The sequence below is a fragment of the Hyalella azteca genome, unplaced genomic scaffold, assembly GCF_000764305.2.
Source record: "Hyalella azteca isolate HAZT.00-mixed unplaced genomic scaffold, Hazt_2.0.2 contig3603, whole genome shotgun sequence".
NCBI classification, from domain to species: Eukaryota; Metazoa; Arthropoda; class Malacostraca; order Amphipoda; family Hyalellidae; genus Hyalella; species Hyalella azteca.
Window position 1 is genome coordinate 207834 of NW_025933847.1, and position 22539 is coordinate 230372.

The 22539-nt window shown below is 38.5% G+C and overlaps 1 protein-coding gene across 2 annotated transcripts in view; it reads right to left on the bottom strand.

Moving 5' to 3' along the window:
- The window catches only part of LOC108672574, a 103340-nt gene extending 85733 nt beyond the window's left edge, over positions 1–17607 (bottom strand). For both annotated transcript variants that reach the window (XM_018160271.2, XM_018160270.2), the window contains exon 1: positions 17268–17607. In XM_018160271.2, the coding sequence (XP_018015760.1) occupies positions 17268–17305 (38 nt within the window). In that variant the 5' untranslated portion in view covers positions 17306–17607. The remainder of the gene's footprint in view (positions 1–17267) is intronic.
- Between the last annotated feature and the right edge of the window lie 4932 nt (positions 17608–22539).

Consider the following 22539-nt stretch of genomic DNA (forward strand, 5'->3'; position numbering starts at 1 on the left):
TAATTATTGAGAGAGAAAGAAGACCCGGGTACTCTAAATGCACGGAAATCTTCACTCAAGTTATAATGAAAAACCGTCACATTAATCAATAGAAAGATAAGATCAAAGTAGCTTGGCAGGAACCCAACTGAAGCCAACAATTTAATGAAAGTGCAGATCATAGAAGGAGTATCTATTGAAATGCATCCTCATCATGCAATGAATTATTCATAAATATCGAGTAAAGTTTTAATAAAACAAAATAACGCCGATGCCCCGCACAACTCTAGATTTGCAATAAGAGATATCATTGTTTCATCACAGATTGGGTCAAGTCAATAAAAGAATACAGAGGCTGAAACTTGTATATCCTAGTTCGTAAAGACACTCAATTCGCTACAGTATAACAAATCGAACCAGAACAAGTCGCCCTCAGCCTGGCATACCCAGCAAGGTACCAGGGTTAAGCTAAGGCTGGTAGAAGGGTTCAGTATAAGCCTACGAGTGCTGGGCGTTCAGTATGCAATGTGAGTGCCAAGACGACTTGTCTATGCGCAGCACGCGGGCACTTAGACGTACATCTAGCGTGCAGCACCAGCACTCTACTCAATGGATTTCCTCCTCGCATATAATCCTGATACTATCATAATCTGCATGCAAAATCTTACAGCGTATGAAGCGATTACGATGCCAAGTCACCATATAATGTTGGAGGCTGCAGCAAAATTTAGCAGGTGAGTTGACGTGGGCAGAAGGAAGAGCGCCTGGACCGCCTATGCTTGTGTCCAGTTCACAGAAACTCAAGACTGTATGCAAAGCTTCGACGTCTTTACATGAAATACGATCACTGAACCAGAAAGCTGCCAATTATACACATATGAGGAGCCACTTTCTACAATACCACGACAAGAACCCCCGTGGCAGGCTTGTAGGTGGCTGACCGTCGGCCGATGATAAGACAGCCAATATTTTACATACATTAAGCCAGCCACCTTTTGGTTCGTTGAACTTCTTGCTGCATCGTTCGACAGACAATTGCTTCGCTGCATATAATTGAAGAAAATGAAAACCATTCAGATCTCCTTGGGATGATATGCATAAAGACAATGACTGTTTTGTATTGAGGGACGATAGACAGCTAACAAAAACTGGTGCTAAACTGATTTTCTACACGGTGATTGTTTTTCTGTGGAGGCAATTAGAAAGTAGAATGTGTTCGGGCTACTATAAAATATTGTAAATTGAACAACTAAGTTGAACTTTGGCACGATAAAATTAGTTTATATTTTCAAATATTATAATCATTTTATTTGAAGAATCTATAAACATCGAAAAAAATAACAAAATACAATAATACGAAGGTAAAGCTTGCTAAATTACTAGCAGCGATTCAACTGAACGCACTTCATCACGTCATATGGTCCTCGAACGGATATGTATAGGTCGCGAATTAAAATTTTCGATGCCTTGAATGAGAACAAACAAATTCAAATAAACTGCCGAAAGCACAGCGAAACCCCAATTTTTGAACCGATTCTACAAGGCTCCGTTAATAAAATTCTGAATAAAAATCATTGCGAACCAACAACTATAACTTCACCTAAAAGCGATAAATAGCATTAGACATCAAACCGTTAATTTATCTCGCATGAAGTCACACATTGAAAATGCTAATAATTTATTTTAGAAAATTATTTTCATATTTTTAGACTATTCTAATAGACATCCACAATGTGGGGAGGTACCTAATTATTCGATGTGACATCCACCACGCCGGATGAAAATCATGCATGCACCTCAACATGCGGTGCCATCATGGGGGGTGACCAGAATCATGTAGGGTGACCCTCTTCATGCCCCCCACAAGGTCACACCACACACCTGGCATGGATGACTCACCAGCACCACAAGACTGATATGACTAACACAAGTACACGAGAGGTCATCCTGGAGCCTACACTCTTTATTGATAACCATAACCCTTACTGGCTCACCTGGCTACATGAGATTGCCATTTAACGACCTGCTGCCATTTATTTAATCCGTAGAGATGAACATTTCACTTGTTGAATTGAATGAAACATTTATTATTCTCACTTGTAAAATTTAAACGCTTCTCTAATTTATTCACCACAACTAACTAACGAATACTTGTAATTTAAACCCCACGTACAACGAATGTTGCAAGGCATTTGCGAGGTGAACATGAATCAACATTTTTTTAAATAATTAAAATATACTATAATTACTGAACATTAACTCAAAGTGGTCGTAATTGATTTTAAGCACGCCACAAAATTTCTGCATAAACCATAGATTTCATACAGATTTAAAACAATAAGTAATTAATCGAAATTTGAACTACACAAAAATTAACTTTCTCAAATATTGTCAGCAAGAAGTGAGGCGCACCAAAAATTAGAGTGAATAATTCGATAGAATAATAAAAACAGCTCGGTATAGGTCGGATTGACAAATAATTTGATAATGAATTCCAGATTATTTAATTAAATTAAAATCGAACAGAAAAAATTCCACTAACGGAAAAACCATGCTAACCCACCTAAATAGAGAAATTCTTAAGTGAATCATGAGAATCACAGACGACCGAAAATCTCAAAATAGAGATTAAAAAACAAAACCACGAATGAAGTTTAAGGTTAAAAATAAACGAGTGTACTCTCAGTACAGGTAGTAATATTGAACGCAAAGTGAGCACCAAATCAACGGAAGAGGCAAGCGAGGGAGCGTCCTATGCAAAAAGGGAGCTTTTTAATCACGGAGGCGCAGCTAAACGAATCAGAGCGTGAGGAGTTCTAATTAAAGTGACAGTGCGACTCCATCGTAGCTCTGCCCGAACCTCGAGGGGAGAAGCTCCGTATTGAAAAATATCGCTACGTCGTCAACGGCCAGCCAAACATCAAAGAGAAGTCGATGATAGCTACCGCGACTTACATCCCAACTTCCCTCACTCAGGTTCCGAAACTAAAATGCGAGCAGACTGTTAGAAAAAGGAATTGGCACCTGTTCAGTGTACAGAAGAAGCTAGTGTGTTAGTGCAACTTCCAATGAAAGGCATGGTTCGGTTTTCTTATAATGTGGCCTAAAATGTGCTGTGTTGCTCTTAGCATAAATACCGTTTGTCTCTATAAAAACTTCTGGACAATCACTGGCACTATCATTTACGTTCCCCCCTCCTTTCATACGACGAAAGTTTCCTGAAACTCATGCACAACAATCATGTTCATACAATTTACATTTAGCTTGTTCATTGGATAGCTCTACGTCTACTACCTTCACTCCAGTTTAGCTCCCCGTCTTCGGCCTCTCATCGTTTTCTCCTACACTCGCTCTCCTCTCCCCTTTGCTCCCTCAGCTTTATCACAGTTGTCCCTCTGTCTGCTGTCAGGTGTCACCTCACTTGCGACATCATGCACGAAAAGTTTCTTCATTTCGAGAGGGAGGAATGAGGGGCAGTGTAGCTGCATACCGTCCGGCGCCAAGCTTGACACTACACAAGGCATTTGAAATATTCTGTACTAAACTTAATACAAGAAGCACATGAGAATTTATCTCGATAAATATTAAAATTAGCTTTAATCGAATAGATTTAATCATTTTCGAAATAAAAGTTTAGTTTTATCATATTTTGACAAGAATGAGGTTTTGAACACGTTGTGTCATTGTGAATCAAGCAAAAATATAATCAAAAGTACCGTGATGCGCATTAAAACGCTTAGAATCTCAATTGCATTATTAATTAATGCCTAGATTATGTAACGTCTCTCCCAATAATCTAATATTATAGCTAGTCAATTATTCGAGCTTATCAATTACGGTAAGCTTGAATTCCCTTGAACAGAAACAGAGTTCAATGTCAAGCTGGTACTATAGCATTCACCTAATCGAATAACATATAGAACCTATGATACATGACGAGATAAGATTACTAGGCAGATATGAAGGTGTGGTGGATGATCTCGACATTCCGAAAAGCTTCAGCATTGATAGAAGCGAAGATCAAATGCTATGCAGTTATACAAGGGATCCTAACCATGCAAAGCGGTTGGTGCAGTTGCCGTAACTCGGCATTTGAAGACTGGCGTAAGCATAATATTTGAAAATACCTTTTCATAAAATTGCTTGAAAGTTTGACCATGATCTGCGATTTTAATAATTTTAAAAATAAGTCGTAACGTCTTCGATACTTTTTTCACGGAGGTTTTCCATACTTTCAAAATTAAGGGAAGTAAAGTTTTTGCAAGAGAGTAACCGCTGTTTTCAAAGTAGCCATTATACCTGAAGCAATCAGAATAGAGATTTATCTCAAAAAATTTCATAATTACTATTTCATTTCCAAGAATTCTATTAAACCCATTACACCACAAAAATTTATCTACAATGCTTTCGCATTTCTATATATAGAATATGCTTGGCCGAATGGTGATACGTATCCGAAATCCACAGCACAATGACGACCGAAGCATGACACTCGAGACTCAATCTACGGGCATATCAAGCAATTGGTCCGATAACACGTGAGCCTGCCAGTCTTGTAACACATCGAGGACCTGACTGAAAAGTATCACACATATACAGAATAAATTACGTATCCGTTTCTTTAAATAACGAAACAATATATATTTCAAAGTACACTCAGAAATGAGTCCCAAGTTCTCAAATATGAATAGACGTTGATCCGTTTTCAACTAATTTACATTTGTAAAACTGACCTTTCTAACTCGAATAAAATTTTTTAATTAATAATTCTTAATTATTATAAACATACCCAAATTATAGTATACCATTTTAGTAATTAATGGTTCTATTGAATGATAAGTAATAATTGATAATCATTCTAAGTGATAATTGATAATAAGCAATATGCTTGATAATTAATTATATTGAAATTAAATTTGTCAATTATTTTATAATGAACTGGCAATTACGGGAGCGATACTTAATGATCATCCAAGCAGGTAACCTATAGTTCAGTTCTAGAGAGAATGAAAGAGGATTCGTGGGGACGAAGATGTGGTGCGACTCTCGATAACCTTCCCATAACTTGGTCGCGGTTTAATCCTGCCAGTAATATTATTTATTCATAACTTTTTTATTAAGAAAAGTATCTAGCATAACTGGTTAGGTGGCAAGGGTAAGAACCATGAAAAATAACAGTAATTAGATATGATGTCGTCATAATCAGCATCTCTATAACCATACACATAAAACTACAGATTACCACTTTGTGTCAGCAACAATAAAATCCATTTATACAGCATTAAAGTGATACGTATAATGCACTAGAGGTCTAGAGGTTGCAGGACTAAAAAATAAAGTAATTTAAACAAACTTTACAAGAAGTAGCATTTTATATTGTGAAGTTGAAGGTGCACATTTCAATAACTTTTCTTTTAGGCAATATAATAAGTGGGAACATAAATAAATGAAATCAGTAAGCACAAATAGGAAACGACTTTCATGCATTGGAGACTATAACAAAGAGGATCCTTGTGTGTAAGAAGACATTTCAGAGCAGGAAGGTTTCATCCTTATTTTGTATTAGAATTATAAAATACAGGGTATCCCAAAAAAACGATACTCAAATTTGAATGGCTATAACTCGAAAAGTAATAGAGTTAATAAAATTTAGAAGGTCAGGATTTGTTCCCTATGTTTTTCTCCATCTTTCCACCAAAAATCAGACAGATCGATGTAGCTATAAGCGTTTGATAGAACTTTCAGAGACATGTGCTAAAATCGTGCTTGCGCAAAGTTTTAGTAAGATCATTTTGCATAATCATTACGATGTCTTGACATATTTTCTTTTCGTTGTTTTATTTTTTGTATCTTTGGTGAGACAAAAACATGGCAATCTTTGGTGAGAGGCAATCATGACAATCTTTGGTGAGACACAAGCATTACAATATTTGGTGAGAGGCAATCATGACAATCTTTGGTGAGAGACAATCATGACAATCTTTGGTGAGAGACAATCATTGCAATCTTTGGTGAGAGACAATCATGACAACACCAAAGATTGCCATGAGTGTCTCTCACCAAAGATTGCCATGATTGTCTCTCACCAAAGATTGCCATGAGTGTCTCTCACCAAAGATTGCCATGTTTTTGTCTCACCAAAGCGAAAAATAAAACAGCGAAAAGAAAACATTTAAACTTGTCAAGACATCGTAATGATTATGCAAAATGATCTTGCTAATACTTTGCGCAAGCACGATTTTAGCACTTGTCACTGAACGTTCTATCAAACGCTTATGGCTACATCGATCTGTCTGATTTTTGGTGGAGAGATGGAGAAAAATATAGGGAACAAATCCTGACTTTCCAAAAATTTTTAACTCTATTGTTTTTCGAGTTACAGCCATTCAATGTTGAGTATCGTTTTTTTGGGACACCCTGTATAATAAGTATGAGGCATTCATCACTGGGATTTATTTTGGCCATGCTGGTAAATGCGCAGTAAACCTAGGCCGTATGAATAGGCCTCCATGCTTTTAAGGCGGCAAGGAAACAGAGACACAAGCAGCAAAAAGGTTAATGTATATGCTTAACATTTCTTAAGTTAAAGACATTAAAGACACAATGAGCAATGCTCCAAGCAAGGCTGAATTGAAATAAGAAATGAAACACTCAGCTTAGTACTCAGACAGAAGCATATCCAGTTTGTCTACTTTTACATAGTTTCTAGCCATATTTAAAAAATGCGCCTAAATGTAAAAATGTTACTAAAACATGTCTTTCCGAAGAAGTTCCAGAGAATTTACGTGGAATAGCATGCTTCCGGAGATGCAATGGAGTGGCAATTCTATGGATGACTTAGCAAATTTTGACAAGAGACTCGAGAGCGTCAACACTTTTAACAGTAGGAGAATACTTGCTAAGATTGGCGCTAAGCAGCGCAAAACAGCCCCAAGATGAGCGCAGTAAAGCGAAGGCTAAAGGAAACCGCAGTGACCCTTGAAGGGGTCAAGAGTCCCGGGGCTGGAGGACGCCCTAGGCAACGCTTGGGGTCTAAAATGCCGGTCTTCAGCGTGACTCAGCCCGTAAAAATGCACCAGCGTATTGCCTCTTCAAACTCAGCATAAACAAGCATAGAGCATGAGTACTTTCATGAACAAGAGCCACTAACGAGAAAAATGCGCATTGATAGACCATAAGAATGCGATTTAAAGATAGCAGAAAAAAATTGAAATAGATTAAATTAAAAATATATCCTACTTCATGATATACGCCAAAAGTGTGAAAGACCAAGAGAAAAAGAAAAACAGCAAACACTGAGGCAATTTGTTCAATTATTATGAATGAACTGAGAGCAGGTAAATAAAAAAAAACAGAATATCTATCTTAATTATTTTCCAGTACACTCATTCAGCAAAAATTACATAGACGGAAGAAATCAAGTTGACCGAAGCTTTATGTAACCATGATGCAGAGTTTGACGCATCAAATGTTGACGTTGACTGACGCATCAAATTCAGATGTCTACAGATAACATTTGAAGGATATAAATGATCTCATCATCTCAGACATAGCATTTCCAAAGATGAATGACTGCAAATACAACAGCAGACCACCGGCATGTGCACGTATTAGCGAAGTGTACGTTCAACGTAGGACACCGAGCACGCATCAACCGACGATGTGAAGTTCAATGGCCGTCTCTACGTACATTTCCGGGACGAGGAATCTGCGTAACAGAAGCATTCCCCCATAAGACACGTATGTACGATACGCGCGGTTTTTAAATATGCTTGCTTAAGTGAATAACGCGATGGTTTCATACAAATGAAGTGGTAAAAAATTTCCATAATAAGCGCCTTAAATTTGCGACACGCGCCGACAGGTTTCCGATAAAGATTGCTGTCATCACGATTATTTACAGTTAGCGGCAGTAAAGCGAGAACAGGCTTAGAAAAATCATGGAGAAATGTTTTTCATTAATAGCAATTAGCAATCATTACTGATTTAATTAGTAAGCAATTAATTTACTTAGTTTCCATCTCGATTTATTCTAAGTTTGATTGATTTTCTTCATTATTTTGCTGAATTTCCCGGCAATTCAAAGAAGTGAAAAACAATCATTTTTATATACTTATATAGATTAGTTTGATTATATAGATATAGATTAAAATATAGTATATAATATAGATTAAAATATGGAGTTCTACAATACATTTCTAGAACTGTTTATACAGCTGGTTAAACAATCGTTTTCCTATTTCTTTCTACCAGTTGGTCTCAAGGGAAAAGAATTTGATTTCCTTAACGCTGTTTCGTTGCAATTGTCGTGAGGTAGCAACCGTTCAACTATCAACACTTCCCATTGAAGGCTCCCAAGTGACAATAAATCAGCAACATGTAAATCTGAAGATACGAACGGCCGCGATACGTCAGCAGAATGGAATGTAAGTTTGTGTCGACAAATTCCTTATAATATTTCAAGTTTTGTTATTGCTGCAGTTTTGTCCAGTCCCATAAGATTTAGAATGATTTATGGCCATAGATTTCATGTGACAAATACATAATCGCTTGAACCTGTTCCCATCAACACCAATTGCATTTATATTAGTTCTGTCGCACTGAACACTAAAACAATAAAAATATTCAGTGCATATTTTAAACGTTAAACCGAACACACCGTATCCCATTCACGAACTCCATGGCGCGAGACGCAAATAAAGATAATATATTACTCCATAATTGCAGAAAGACAACACTACTCAGCCAAAAAATAAAGATTTTAAAAATATTTTAAGATTAATTTTTTTAAATCGTATACTTCCACATTTGTTCTCTTTCTCTTCTTATTGTTTCAATAAGGAAAATGTAATTTAAAAAAAATCCTGTCATACGATTCCGGAAGCGAGCTACTAAATGATAATTAATTCAACATATGGAAAAATGAAGTGACGCTTTAGAAAAATAGCTCAAATAGTACCTACTGCATATTAAATAAATAAATTATTAATGAAGTTTCGCAAAGCTTCTTCTACATTCTACAAGCCTACAGTAAGGCTGCACTGAACCAACACAGACTTGAACTTCACGTACAAGCAAGACAAAAAATAAGCGGTAGGATAATTAACGTAATCACTCACCATGTAATTATCCTGCTCGTACAGAACGAGTGCAACAAGAAAAAACGCTGGACGGTTCATATTCTAAGGCACGAGGCTGCCTACCACCACTCATACTCCAAGAAATGAATGGAACTTTGTCTAAATATCGATGCATTTTTTGCCCATGTGATGGTCACAGTGTTGGTTTGGTCAGGCCAATAAAGGGCGTATCAGTACTACGTCTGCTCTCTGCTCGTGCATGATGTTGGTAAGAAATGGGTCAGTATTTGGGACAACATGGTCATTTTTCTTAGTGCGGGAGGGAATTGAAAGTTGAAGGAATGAGGTTGTCGTCCAGGGTTACCAAGTAAATATTTAACTCTATGGACACCATGACACCAGGTTATTGACATGGACATATAGACAAGAACATCTGATGCTAACAGATGTGGCATTGAGAAATAAACTTATGAATAATATGAGGAATATGTTAGAAAAATCTAATCATAAACGTCATCATACTGAAGTAATTTCAGCATGCAAAGGCAATGAGTTAAGCAAATTAAACTTGTGCACAGCATAACGAAATATAATCTCAAGATTTAAAAGCAAAGAATCTGAAGAATTAAGCACGTGCGTATCAGCTTAAGCTAGGAAAAAAATTTCTGTTGAACTGAAAATTCAAAGAATTTCACACAAATTCACATCAAAAGGTTGACACCGAAAGACGATTTTTCAAGCCAGCGCAACTTTTGAGGTTCGTACAGACGAAGGCTTGCCAAGCGCACACACGCCACGGCACGCATCTCAACAGAAATAATGTAGTCTCTGGCAGCAAAATACAATAAATAGTCAAAATAATTGCGTATGAAAAATAATTAAAGGAATTCTACGTTGATGATACGAGGCTATGAGCTGCCGGGGAACGCGTTATGAAAAAGTTCATGATAATTGCGCATAACAATAATAAAAAGAACCTGACGCGGATGATCACACTGATACGAGCTGCCGGGGAACGCGTTATGAGGAGGTAATGACAAGGAATTTCTCGTTAAGGCCACCTAGTGTTTGTCTAGCGCGATAACGAGGCTCTGCTTTATATGTTCTACACGACAGCCTAGCAAGGACTGGTGGAGCTCGTCTCAATCCAGAGACTGGAAATGCGTCAGGAGCAGGCGACATATGTTGACAACTGTGGACGGCATATCATTTTGAATGATAAAGTGACAACTATGCTGGTATTATTCACCGATAAATTGAAATAATAGCCATTGATTAGTTAATTATTTGTATAAATGCATGAAGAAAAGTGATGAACAAAATATATATTTTGTATATCATCTACAAAGTATATATGTTTATATGGAGAAAGCGCTTCAAATTACTTTCAAAATCAGAAAAAAGCGTCATCTGCAACCATAAATGTGGACCCATTAGCCAAAGTTTCATTTTAATGACTTTAATGGCCGGATTACAGGAAACACTCCGGTCGAAAATACGCCGTCTCCGTCTAGTCTTGCAGGGTCAAGAAGAAAGGGGTTTTAAAATATGAATGTTTCACAAAATTGTCAAGTAATGAAGGACAAAACTTTTTAACATGGATACGCAACATTTCAATAAGAGTTAGTTCGACGATAGAACATTAATTCAATACTTTTCAGGGCTCATGCACATTGACGATACGTAAATCACAATAACTTACAATACTGATATACGTAGGTGAAGTTATGTATAAATAATCCTCCGCGAAGATATGCATAGGCCCATCGGTAGTTTAACAACACAATACAGGCAACACGCACGGTCATTATACAAGATCGTTTCATTGTCCTGTTTCAAACCGAATTTGATGTTAAAAAGATGAAAAGTTAGGAGCAGAAAACGTTATCCTTTGTTCAGACCGTGTAATGTTGCTGTCGCAGTGCATAATCAAGCAGAGCAACAACCCATTGAAGTCATCAGAGTTGTACGGGCCACAAGAACTTTCCCATGACATGCGGTGATTCTGTGGAAACTGAAAGCAAACGGGATGACGAGCAGCAAATTGCCAGGCAACAGTCAACAATAGGAGATTGTTCTGGACAGGAACATGGCAATTTAAGCTTGAAATCCCATTCTAACGATGCAGAGCTCGGCATTACATGAAAGCTGTATAGAGAGGGGAACCTTTGATTTGACGGCGTCCAAAAGGGAAAACTCACCGATTACTTTGCATGTGATTGAAAATGGGGTACAAATTTGCCACTATCACATAATTGCACAGAAACATCATACAGCTACACAGTAATACAGCACAGGCACCACCACACAGCTACATAGCAACATCACACAGCCACACAATCACTGCCACACGGCTACATAGTAACATTACACATCCACACAGGCAACACACAGCTACATAGTAACATTACACATCCACACAGGCAACATACACGGCTACATAGCAACATCACACAGCCACACAGGCAACACACACAGCTACATAGCAACATCACACAGCCACACAGGCAACACACACAGCTACATAGCAACATTACANGCGCCTGTCTCTTATACACATCTAGATGTGTATAAGAGACAGGCCACACAGGCAACACACACAGCCACATAGCAACACTACACAGCCACACAGGCAACATACACGGCTACATAGCAACATCACACAGCCACACACACAGCTACATAGCAACATCACACAGCAACAGTTTCAAGGGCAGGCTCAACAGAGGCCGCCTTTCACCGGTGACCAGCGATGCCTGACAGCGGCGGCGGTGCGGCCATGCGATCGCTCAAACCAACAGAAAAATGACGCGTTAGACGGCAAATATTTGTAGCATCGAAACCGACGGCGCGCGTAGCTAAACAACTCGCCGGTTGCAGGCATATGTGTATGCGCGTGTGTAACTGAGAAGTCGTTAAAAATGATAATTGTCGCGCAGAAAAAAAATCAAACAAGAGAAATTAATTTTAAAGTGAGCGAAATAAATAACTACAATGGTAGCAAGAGTAAGCTATTCGCGCGATGATGTTCTCTTCTAAACGATGAAGAAAATAAGGGTGAAAAGCTTGTCGTTAAATTCAGTTCGAAATACTGCTGACCCATGCAGCAGCTGGTAGAATAACAGCTAGCTAGGCGGCAATGTGCACAGATATTCTAGTGAAAGTGTCTCATATTAGATTAACGATCAAGTAGAACGATCAATCGGAAGAAGAAGTGCCAAAAATGTTGAATAAGTATTATAGGAAGTACCTAATGTGTTGAATAAGTGTTATAAAAACTCTAAATGTCAGACGAAACAGAATAAAAAATATATGATGCGTAACTAGAGAACTATTGAAGGTGAAATTGTCAGCAATCGTATCAACGACATTATTGCCGTGATCATTATCCGGTTTCAGAAACGCCTAAAACGCCCAAAACGTTATGCATGACGAGCATTTTCTTCTCTTTGAAAACCTCTTGCATAAACAAAGCCGCTCTCGCGCAGACGATCGCGTGACGGTCTACCTCGTCTCGATCAGGTCGCTCGTCCCGATCATTTCGCTAGTCTCGGATCGCGTCTGTCGAGGCTGTGGTTTCGGGACCTTGACTTTCTCGTCGTCTTGTGTGCTTCGCGTGGGCGTGACTGCGGAACGTTAATTATTTCCTACGAGGCTCTGCACAAACTACGTGCCGGCGCACGAGAGTTCAGCGTACACGCAATGTTGTCAGTGCACCAAGTCAAAGCCCGCTAATGAATGCGAGTATTCAGTACAGGCTATACGCACAGAAGCGTAAGCATGCTGCGTCACACATGTCAACATTGCTTACTACAAAAACCGCTCCTCCATTCCCGCATGTATCCGTCGTTGAGACCAAGCCTCCATAGCAACAAGACATCAAAATTTTGCAATGATAAGCTAATATAGCATTTCGAAGTCAATATATATTGTTTGATACGTATACTACAAAGCGCAGACACGAACGACAGAATAACAAATACACGCGTTGATGATCCTCACTAGCAGAGGAAGCATAACATAACAAATCACAGAACATATCACTGAAGGCCGGGAAATATACTCATTGTGTCCATAACTTATGAAGGAGGCATCGAACAATAGCAAGCAATTTGCGAATCAAATCCAAAGTATTAATTATTCAGAAGCTCGTTTTCTAGTGAATTCAATAAATTGTACCTTGGACGACTTTTTCATTTTTCAGCTGTAAACCTTATTGCAAAGTTTTAACGAAAGAAGCCATAATCGTGGAAGCTAGCTCACGCACCGATGACCCGCGTACTGTGAATGTACAAATAATTGCATGCGTCGTGATTTCACAAATATTCTCTTATTGACTTTCTTACCCTGAAAATTGTACTTTGATGCAGAATGAGAAAAAAAACTATAACTCAGTACTCACTGCAGTGAGTGACAGAGAGCGCATTTTCTCGTCGACGAAAACTTGAGGTCACGGACAGACGGACGGACAGACGGACAGACAGACAGACAGACAGACAGACAGACAGACAGACAGACAGACAGACGGACGGACAGACAGACAGACAGACAAACGGACATGGCGAGCAAAATAGTGCATTTTTTCCATAAATGAGAAAATGCGCTAAAAATACTACATTGACAAGCAACGAACATAATCAATGGAGGAAAACACAATCTAACACTCAGGAAATGGATGGCTCATATCGTCCAAATACGGACACACGTACGGTAGCTGAAGCTCTTTTTCTGTGCCAAACTGGATCATGATATGACCTACACGAGAGCAAATAGTGCATCACTATTTGTACAGTCTCACTCATTTTTCTGAGTGTACCCACACATATTTCATTTGATATTCAGCAATACACGTAAGTATTACATCCTACCTACAATGGCATCTTGGTAATAACATAGGTATGTATTGACTATCAGGATAATCGCAGACGATCGGCACAGATAATTCACCCAACATATTCAATACTCAATATGGATTCTATAAGGATAGTGCAATTTCGGCTGCAATAAAATATGGCACGTGGCGGCGGCCAAAGACGCAGCTTACATTCTAGCAACACAATAACGCCAATGCTTCCTTCAATAACGGCTAGGCAAAAGCCCGAGGTATTCAATTTCATTCAGGAAACTTGGATCCAGTGAAGCACGTTTGAGAAGATCTTCACTTCAAAACGCCTTTATTGCTTCGCGTATTGCTTTGTCGGAGACAGAGAGAGAACTTTTATAACGGAACCAACTAGAGCGTACACGTTGAAGATACCTAACATTTTATAAGAGCACAGCGTTACTATTGTGAGTTACAGCTCACTGTAGTATAGCTCAAAGCTCGAAGTTAGAACATGGGCAGATGCTTTTGAATATATTTGCTAATTGTTGTTTATTTCGATATTTGAAGGAAATTTGTATTCTATACACTACACATTTGATGCATCATGTATATATATATCCAGTAAACCAAGTATAGGCACGATAGTATGTGTTGGCGGTAGTAGCGGGCTGCTCGCTAAATGAGTCAATTCAGGGCCTCAATATAGAGCGCAATGAAAGCTCGTCACTCAGCGCGCGGGCTGCAGGGAAGCTGTGAGCAGAATTACGGCACCGAGAGATCAGGATGTGTACCGGTAAACTCGTAAAGCAAAACGTAATTATGAATCACGATTTGTTACGGCGAAAAATTAGCAAGCCAGGATTGCGAACGCACACCTTCGATATAAATTTCAGGTAGAAATAACGGTGGCTGCTGGATAGATAATGTTCATTCACTTTGAAAACTACAATTTTGTTTCATTTTCAGTTAAAACTTCTATCAGAGGAGAATTTATACTTTAAATAGTGAAGAGTTAAATAGCTCGCTGTAAGCGGGTTTTAAACGTATACAATAACAATATATATCAAATAGTGAACTAAAATGATTTATTTGATGGATTAGTCTAAATCAAAAGTAATCACGTCTCCAGTTTCTCAATTAGGAGCCAGCACAGTTTCTAACATTCTCTCAATAATTTGGGTAATTACCAAAAAATTACTAATTATTATTAAATGTTTTCTTTTATTCTAAATAATTTGGCACAATCAAGACGAGTGTCAACTATTATCCTCACGCGGAGCCATTTTTCAAACTTCGCTACAAGCATATTTCAAGTTTACTCGAGGATTAGTAAACCGTTATATAAATAGGTAATGTTGACTATAAACGCAGCTCGGTGTGTAGAAGCAACATTGCGTGATACACTGAACACAATTCACTTAATCAAATGTCTAAATCTTTGGGTGCGTTAAAGCGCATGAGGAACCTGTCTTCTTTACCAGGTCTTGACGTCATCTCAAAGTCTGAAGAGAAAAGCGCCGCAAGATAAGACAAGCGCAAGGCTTCCATTAAGATCATACAACTCGAGGCACCAAAGCGTAGTAATAAAACTACTCCGTTACCGACCATTCAGAAACCCGAGCTTGAATGGCATCGTTGATCAAGACATGATCCCAAGCCGATACTTCATGGGGCGTAAACCTATCAATACACACAGTTCGTGTTGTTCACTAGACTCTGATCGCAATAGATGCCAGTTTCAACAGTATTGATTTTTGGTAGAAATACCACTTTTCTTATGTCCAAAAGTTCATGAATGCCAAAGAACCTCTGATATAAAGGCCAGGATGCACCCTGTGTAGAAAATATTACTCATTCGAATATCATGATAAGTCGCCGAAGAAAACAAGTCAAGAAAATGGAGCGCATGTTGAGGCATGAACTGCGGCGGATGATTAATAAGAGGTACGAGACGGAATATCAACGAATGAAATATAATCAAATATGCACCATTAATCACCGTCAGAGATAATTTGATTAGTTCAGCAAACAGATGTGTTAAAACTAGGTAACTAGAACCCTCCTCCCTCAAAATAAATATTTTCGATCATGTTGCGATGATCTTGCTGCTATTTTGCTCGCCAGCCAATGAGAAAAATATCTCATATTAGGACATAATTAGGAAACTAAGGCTGATAGTAAGTAGTAAATCGTGCTCAGATGGTCAACAGCGAACCCGCTGGCGAGCAAGAAGTGCAGCACTGCCTAATTCGGCTAGTTTGCCGCACCACCTGGCGTGGCCCAGAGCTGGACCCAACTAGCATCTTACCGCACTAATCCCTACAGCAAAGTACTCAGAAATATCAAGAACAAATTTACCTGACAATTTACCGACAATGATCCGTACCGGATTATCCAGTAATGGGAAACCACCCTCAGCAAGTGACAAGCAACAACATCTTGCATCAGCTGGCCCAAAGGAGGGCAAATAGACGGAACACGGCCAACGTTACATCCGACGACGACTCGGAGACGGATGACGACGAAGGCGGCGCATCAGCGTGACCGTGGACTACGACGTCTTAAACTCATCACAAGGTCACAAGGTGATTCAAATATCATTATTTATTATTTGCTTGCATACATCTACGTGCATATTTTTGTGAATACTTCGAGCTCATAAACATAAATTTTAATTTGGAATTGTTTTCCAATAATAATAAATTTATTATTCGTAACTTCACTGACTTGAGACTTCAGATTATTTATGGGTGTAATATCATGGAACCATTTAATTCCATTGAACCGGGATGATATTCATAGTTATTAGAAGTTATGTAGGGCTAAAGCGTGTAATTTCTCAACTAACTGAAAAACTAAGGCGAAAGGGGCTCACAATAAATAAATAAATCAACAAGGTAGCACAAACAAAATAAATTTCTTTATTTCTACTTTTCCATTTTTACCTCGGTCGCATAATGAAATATTCAATGTTCATTTGAAACTTAGACGGGAATTGAAGCTACTGCAGAACTTACTTCCTACAGATGATGGAGCTAATAATTCAAAAAGAAGTTTTAGATGATAAAAAGTATGCACGAAAGAGCTTCCTAGTCTCCAGGGACCTGCTTTGGCAGCCAGTAGAGATACGATGCAGGTGCAGAGCAGCAGAGGAAGCATCCACAGCAAATACACTACCAGAGTTAAGTCAGTTAACTTACGTCTTACGATTCAGTTGCGAAAATATTTTCATGAAGAGGTCACAGTTAACAAGCGTAATTTACATGATTTGAATAGAATAGAAATAAATAAACACGTTTTTCAAAACAAAAACTACACACTATTATTTATGAATATTATGGACTAAAGTCTAAACTTATGCGATGCGACTGACGTAGGCCTACCTGTGTGTAGTGAAGCGTTTACGGAAGCCCTTGAACATTGAAGCAACTTGGCGAAAACCTAAGGAAGCGCAGAGAAAGAAGGCCTGAGATTTTCCAGCTGAGAAGTCTCACAAGTTCACAGCCAGCTACAAGTACAACAAATTAACTTGTACTAAACTCCCGACACGAGTGAGGTAGAAAATTACTCAAGTCCCTGATTGTCCCTACGCAAATATTTACAGGAACAAAACTTAAGCACATCTACCGAAAAAAGTCAAACAAGGGAAATCAATGGTGAGCTGGCAGACAGCTTCCAGTGAGGCCTCAGGAGCACCAAAATGGCAACCTCACACGTCCGCACTTAGTTGTATACTGCTGACTCGTCCGTTCCGTCAGCTACAGCAGTCACTAAACGCCTGCTAAAATGCGCCTATTGATTATTGTTCCCGTTCTCCACTATCCCCTACATGAGGGTTCTATAGGCTTTGTTCCGCTCTTCCCAGTAAGAATTGAGTAGCATACCAATCTTTATTTATAAATTAATGCACCTTGCTGTAAAATCTATATGAATTCTCAGTTAAACCATCAAGCAAACATGATTGACAGACGACTTCCATATTCCAATTGTGAAGCAATTAGGTTATGTTGCTGGTAGGAAGATTGGTGAACTGAAAGCACGAATGAGATAACGGTTGAGTATTAACGCACGTAATTAAAATAGAATAAATGTTACAGTTAACCGCAATGGTTGAGTGTTTCTTAGTATAGTATCAATGTTACGCGGGCAGGCCTGAATCAACGAGAGAAACAAAGGCTACTTGTATATTAAAATCTAACGGCGGCTACAGTGTTACCATACATTGATATCTCCAACTTGAAATTGAATGCATTAATTTCTTTACTATATATAACATCGATCAGAACCGACTAGTGGCAAATCAGACTTAATTGTTGATCTTCAATTCGAGGCAATTTCCATAGACCAGCAATCATCCGGGGTACAAGCATCGTCGTACATCAGATATCGAAGAAAATATTAAAGTAGATTAGAAAATAAGAAAGAACTGGACTTCAAAAAGTTTAATCTCAACATTTGCCCGCACATAAAAATTACTGTACGACTGCTTAGTAAGCACCGACTAGAACTACAAGCCTATAGTTGAAAAAACTATTATATACGTAAAAACCGCTTTCATATTCATCGTTCATAACAATAAATATCCAAAGTAGAGCGAACGAATACGCCATGGTTAAAGTTAATTTGCTAATTTATGTATTGATTCCACATTGTCAACATCAACGATTTAACCTTACCGTTAACAATTACTGGCAAATGAATGCCCACGATAAAAAAAAAACGGAGTAGAGGGCCATTTGAGAATTTTCCATGAAATATCAGAAACAAGGCGACAACAATGCATGATTGTAGGCGTTACAAATAATATAGAAAAGTTTGGGCTGAATACGGGAATAATATTTGCGTAGTGGAACAATCCGATTGCGTTTGACGTCAACCGACGCCTCCCACTGTATATGAGTAGTATCGTAAACATAAATCTAAATTTTTAATACATAAAAAGAACCTTACGCACTAATTTCTTTTTCAGTGAATATTTTCCTATTTGGAGGAATGGCCTGTGCAACGCGAACGACATCCTGGCGAGTATGATACCAGCAAATCATGTGATATCAACAAAAGCTAGCCATATGAATGAAGGGCCGAGCTGTGTATGCGATCAGGTGGCGGGCAGTCCATTAACAACTTTCTTCCCTTGTAAGGCAGCACACCTGTCAGGCAGGCAGCGACCCAGCGTGCGAACAACAGCGTTGGCATCTGGCGACTATTGGCATCTGCAGACTCTCATGAGAGGGAGAGAGTGAGTGAAGAGATATGCAGAATTTTGTGTGCAAACAATTTATTTGTGAAAATAGTAATCGTAAAAATAGGAATTTGTAAAATAAAATGTAAGAATTAGAATTTTGTAGAATTTCGGGATGTCTTTAAACCCAATTTCACTAGTTTACTTTTAAGACAGTATTTACTAAAAAATGCATTGCAATATTTTCCAGTTCAATCATAGAAAATTATGGCCTAGGCTATGGTTCTTGAAACAAAAATTCCTTCAAACTGAAATTATAGTCTTTAGCAACCCATTAGAGTTGAATAGTCGAGCATTGTCTGAACGCAGGGCTTTATTTGTGCCTACTTTGAACAAGAGTTTCGGGGTATGGTAGCTTCGTGTGAGGTTAGGCTAACTAACCATTAGCTAAGTTGATCTAGCAGTGCCAGGAAGTGAGCGCTTGAGCTGGAGCTTCATATTACGGAGCTCTGCTCAGGCACTAGCCTTACTAGCTGCAGACGTGTAGACGAAATTTAAGACAGCAATTATGCATGTCGTAATTTTTTAACTGGGAACTGGCAATGGATAAGCTTCAGCCACCTTCAGCCTGTTTCTAACGTGTTTCGAGCATGAAGTTGAGCTGACGTTGTTGTCAAGTCAAGACGGCTATCTCAGTCAATACTACTTCGGTACCTAGTTATTGTTCATTTATTATTTGTATTACCTAATAAATCACATGAAGAATCAACCAATGCAAACGCGTAGTATTTTGATCCTTTTTATTGGTAAAAACTGCGATTGGAACTAGCCCGAAGGGAAGAGTGAGTGCTATCAAGAGATGTGGTACCTAAAACGGTGACATGGACATGCAGTCGCAGTGGTACCATGATACCATCTGTTACCGTTAGGTCTATTCTAAATTATCAAGCAATGCAGGCTGACCGACTTTTTTTAGTAGTAAAGCAGATTGTAAGTTCTATTCATTATGCCAATCATAAGCATTGCGAAACATGATTCGGGGGCCTACTTATTAACTTCAAACAGAGAGATTCCAAAATATGAACCAACGTTCAGCCGGTGATAAATTGCATAGTTTAATTACGATGAAGTTAAACTGTGGTATATTATACCTACAGTCTATAATTTATAAGAAATATTTGTCTTATATAAAATTTCTACATCATCGGAAAATTAAAGTTTAATGAAACTTAGTCAATATCTGTTATTACAAAAGATCAAATTCAATTAGAAAATTAATAACTTTACATCCTTGGAAATTCATGTCTGTTTATACGCCAGTATTTAGCCTTCAGTACTAAGATAAGGATGTGCAAGAATGGAGGTCGACTTGTCTAAGCTATTGAGAAGACAGATGATATTTCGCTACAATGTTTTTGCAATTAGCCATTCAACCCTAGTAGGTTTCTTTTCGTTAAAGTGATCGAGCCTATATTTAATGATAATTATTTTCGTTCCAAGTACTCACATACTTCACGTTCATTCTGATGAGGAGGACCCGGATTTTTATTCATGACATCAAATTTTACTTTAACATGTCCACTTCGGCCATGTTAAAGTAAATGCATTAGTATTTCTGATTAAAAAGTAATGACCGACCAAGCAAGTAAAATAGTAATTTAAAGTCGTAGATCCAGAAATGATTAAAGAAAAAATTATACAAGCCGTGTTTTCGTCCAATCAAATTCAATAAGGGATTGTGCCAGCATAATTTAAAACGAAGAGATGCGATACATCATTTCGGACAGATTTATTGTTCTAGTCAGGCTCCAATGCGTCTACTTGATCGAACGATGGCAACGAGCAAGGGACGAGAAGGAGAAGCTACACTTATATGGCGGTAGTTACGCAGAGATGAAAATTTTTACATTGTTTTGATTGAATCGGGCGTCAGCAAAAGACTGTTAGTTTCTGATCATGCACAGCTGACATCAAGGATGCGATGAATATCTGAATATCTAGCGTTCGTTTTTAAACGACCGTGTATTTTTATAAGGAGTGCGGCCTTCATACAGCCTCGTTACTGAGCTGCGTAGCATTCCAAGCCTGACCTGACGAATGCTTGGTCTGCAGACCCAATGCAGTTAAGCAAGGCGGTCAAAAAACTATTACAAATGGACTGTAAAACATACCATTCTTTGTAAGTTGAGGGATAAGACACTTAATAGCCTTAATTAACTTCTCAATTACATACTGAAGATATGTTAAGATTCCTGGCCAATGCTTCTGCGTCTCGTCAATGACCCAATAAATGAGTGCAGTTCAGGCACCATCTGTAAAATCTGCAGCTACGCTGCGAGAGCTCCATGTACTGCAATGGACACCACCTGCATTATACTTCTGTGAATACTCATGTCCTTTTATGTTGAGCACCGGCGAAGCTGTTGTACAGGTTGCAAAAACTTTACTCGATAAGTAAAAAAACGATTGCTAAAGTAGAAGCTGTCTTTAATAATGTATAAAATATAGCATGGAGCTCTTAATAATAATTCTAATCAATCTTATTTGAAGTTTTTATGTTGAAATTTATTTAAAAATCAATTATTTTTGCAGCCCTATAATATTGCATGGAATGTCCATATTACTGCCGTAAAAATATTAAAGACTCCATCGAATTCATTTTCAGTAATTAGTTTAAAATTGACGATAACAACTTCACAATCAAAAGTGAAATTAAAGAATCACACTAAAGAAAGTGTAGTGTTCTCCCTTTACTCTCCTAATCAACATATATCTTCTAACTTCGCGACCACCTTTCACTCACTGTTCATTGGCATCAGACGTATCAATATCATTATATATGAAAGGTAAAAACGAGTATACTGACCACACCGCCTTATACCGATCTCGCACATGAGACCTAGGCTGCGCTACGATCTCCGGTCTTGTAAGTGTCGGTCTCGTCGTCTATAATTTGCAAAATGCAGATCTTGTTTCGGTCTGCAGTGAGAGGCGAAAACAAGTTCTTGTTGTCAGGTGGAACGTACCGTTTGTGGAACATGTTAAGCGCTGCAACTTGACAGGATAGCACCCATAGTCCACGTGCATGGGGACGTACCCTTTAAGTCGTTCCTCCTAGACCTGGCTTGTTTGCAGTTCTCCACCAGCGCCCACCGTATCTTGTACCTGATTTTTCGTCCCCTTTGGTGACAGGACCACGAAAGCGAATTTGGTCTCGCTCTGCCATACCACCAAGAATAGCACGCGATGCATGCTAAAAGACGGTGAGGCCAAAATGTACACTCCACCTCGTATTCTCCTTTCTGTGGGTAAACACGCTTGAAGGCATATTAGCCTCCGAAAGTATTTCTAGACTCTTTCGTCTCGGATACATTAACAGGAATGAAACAAAATTGCTATTCGTTCAAGTCAAGTGGTTTGAGACCGAAAAGTCCAGTCAGTCACGAAAGGGCTCAAGCAATGGTGCCGTAAGT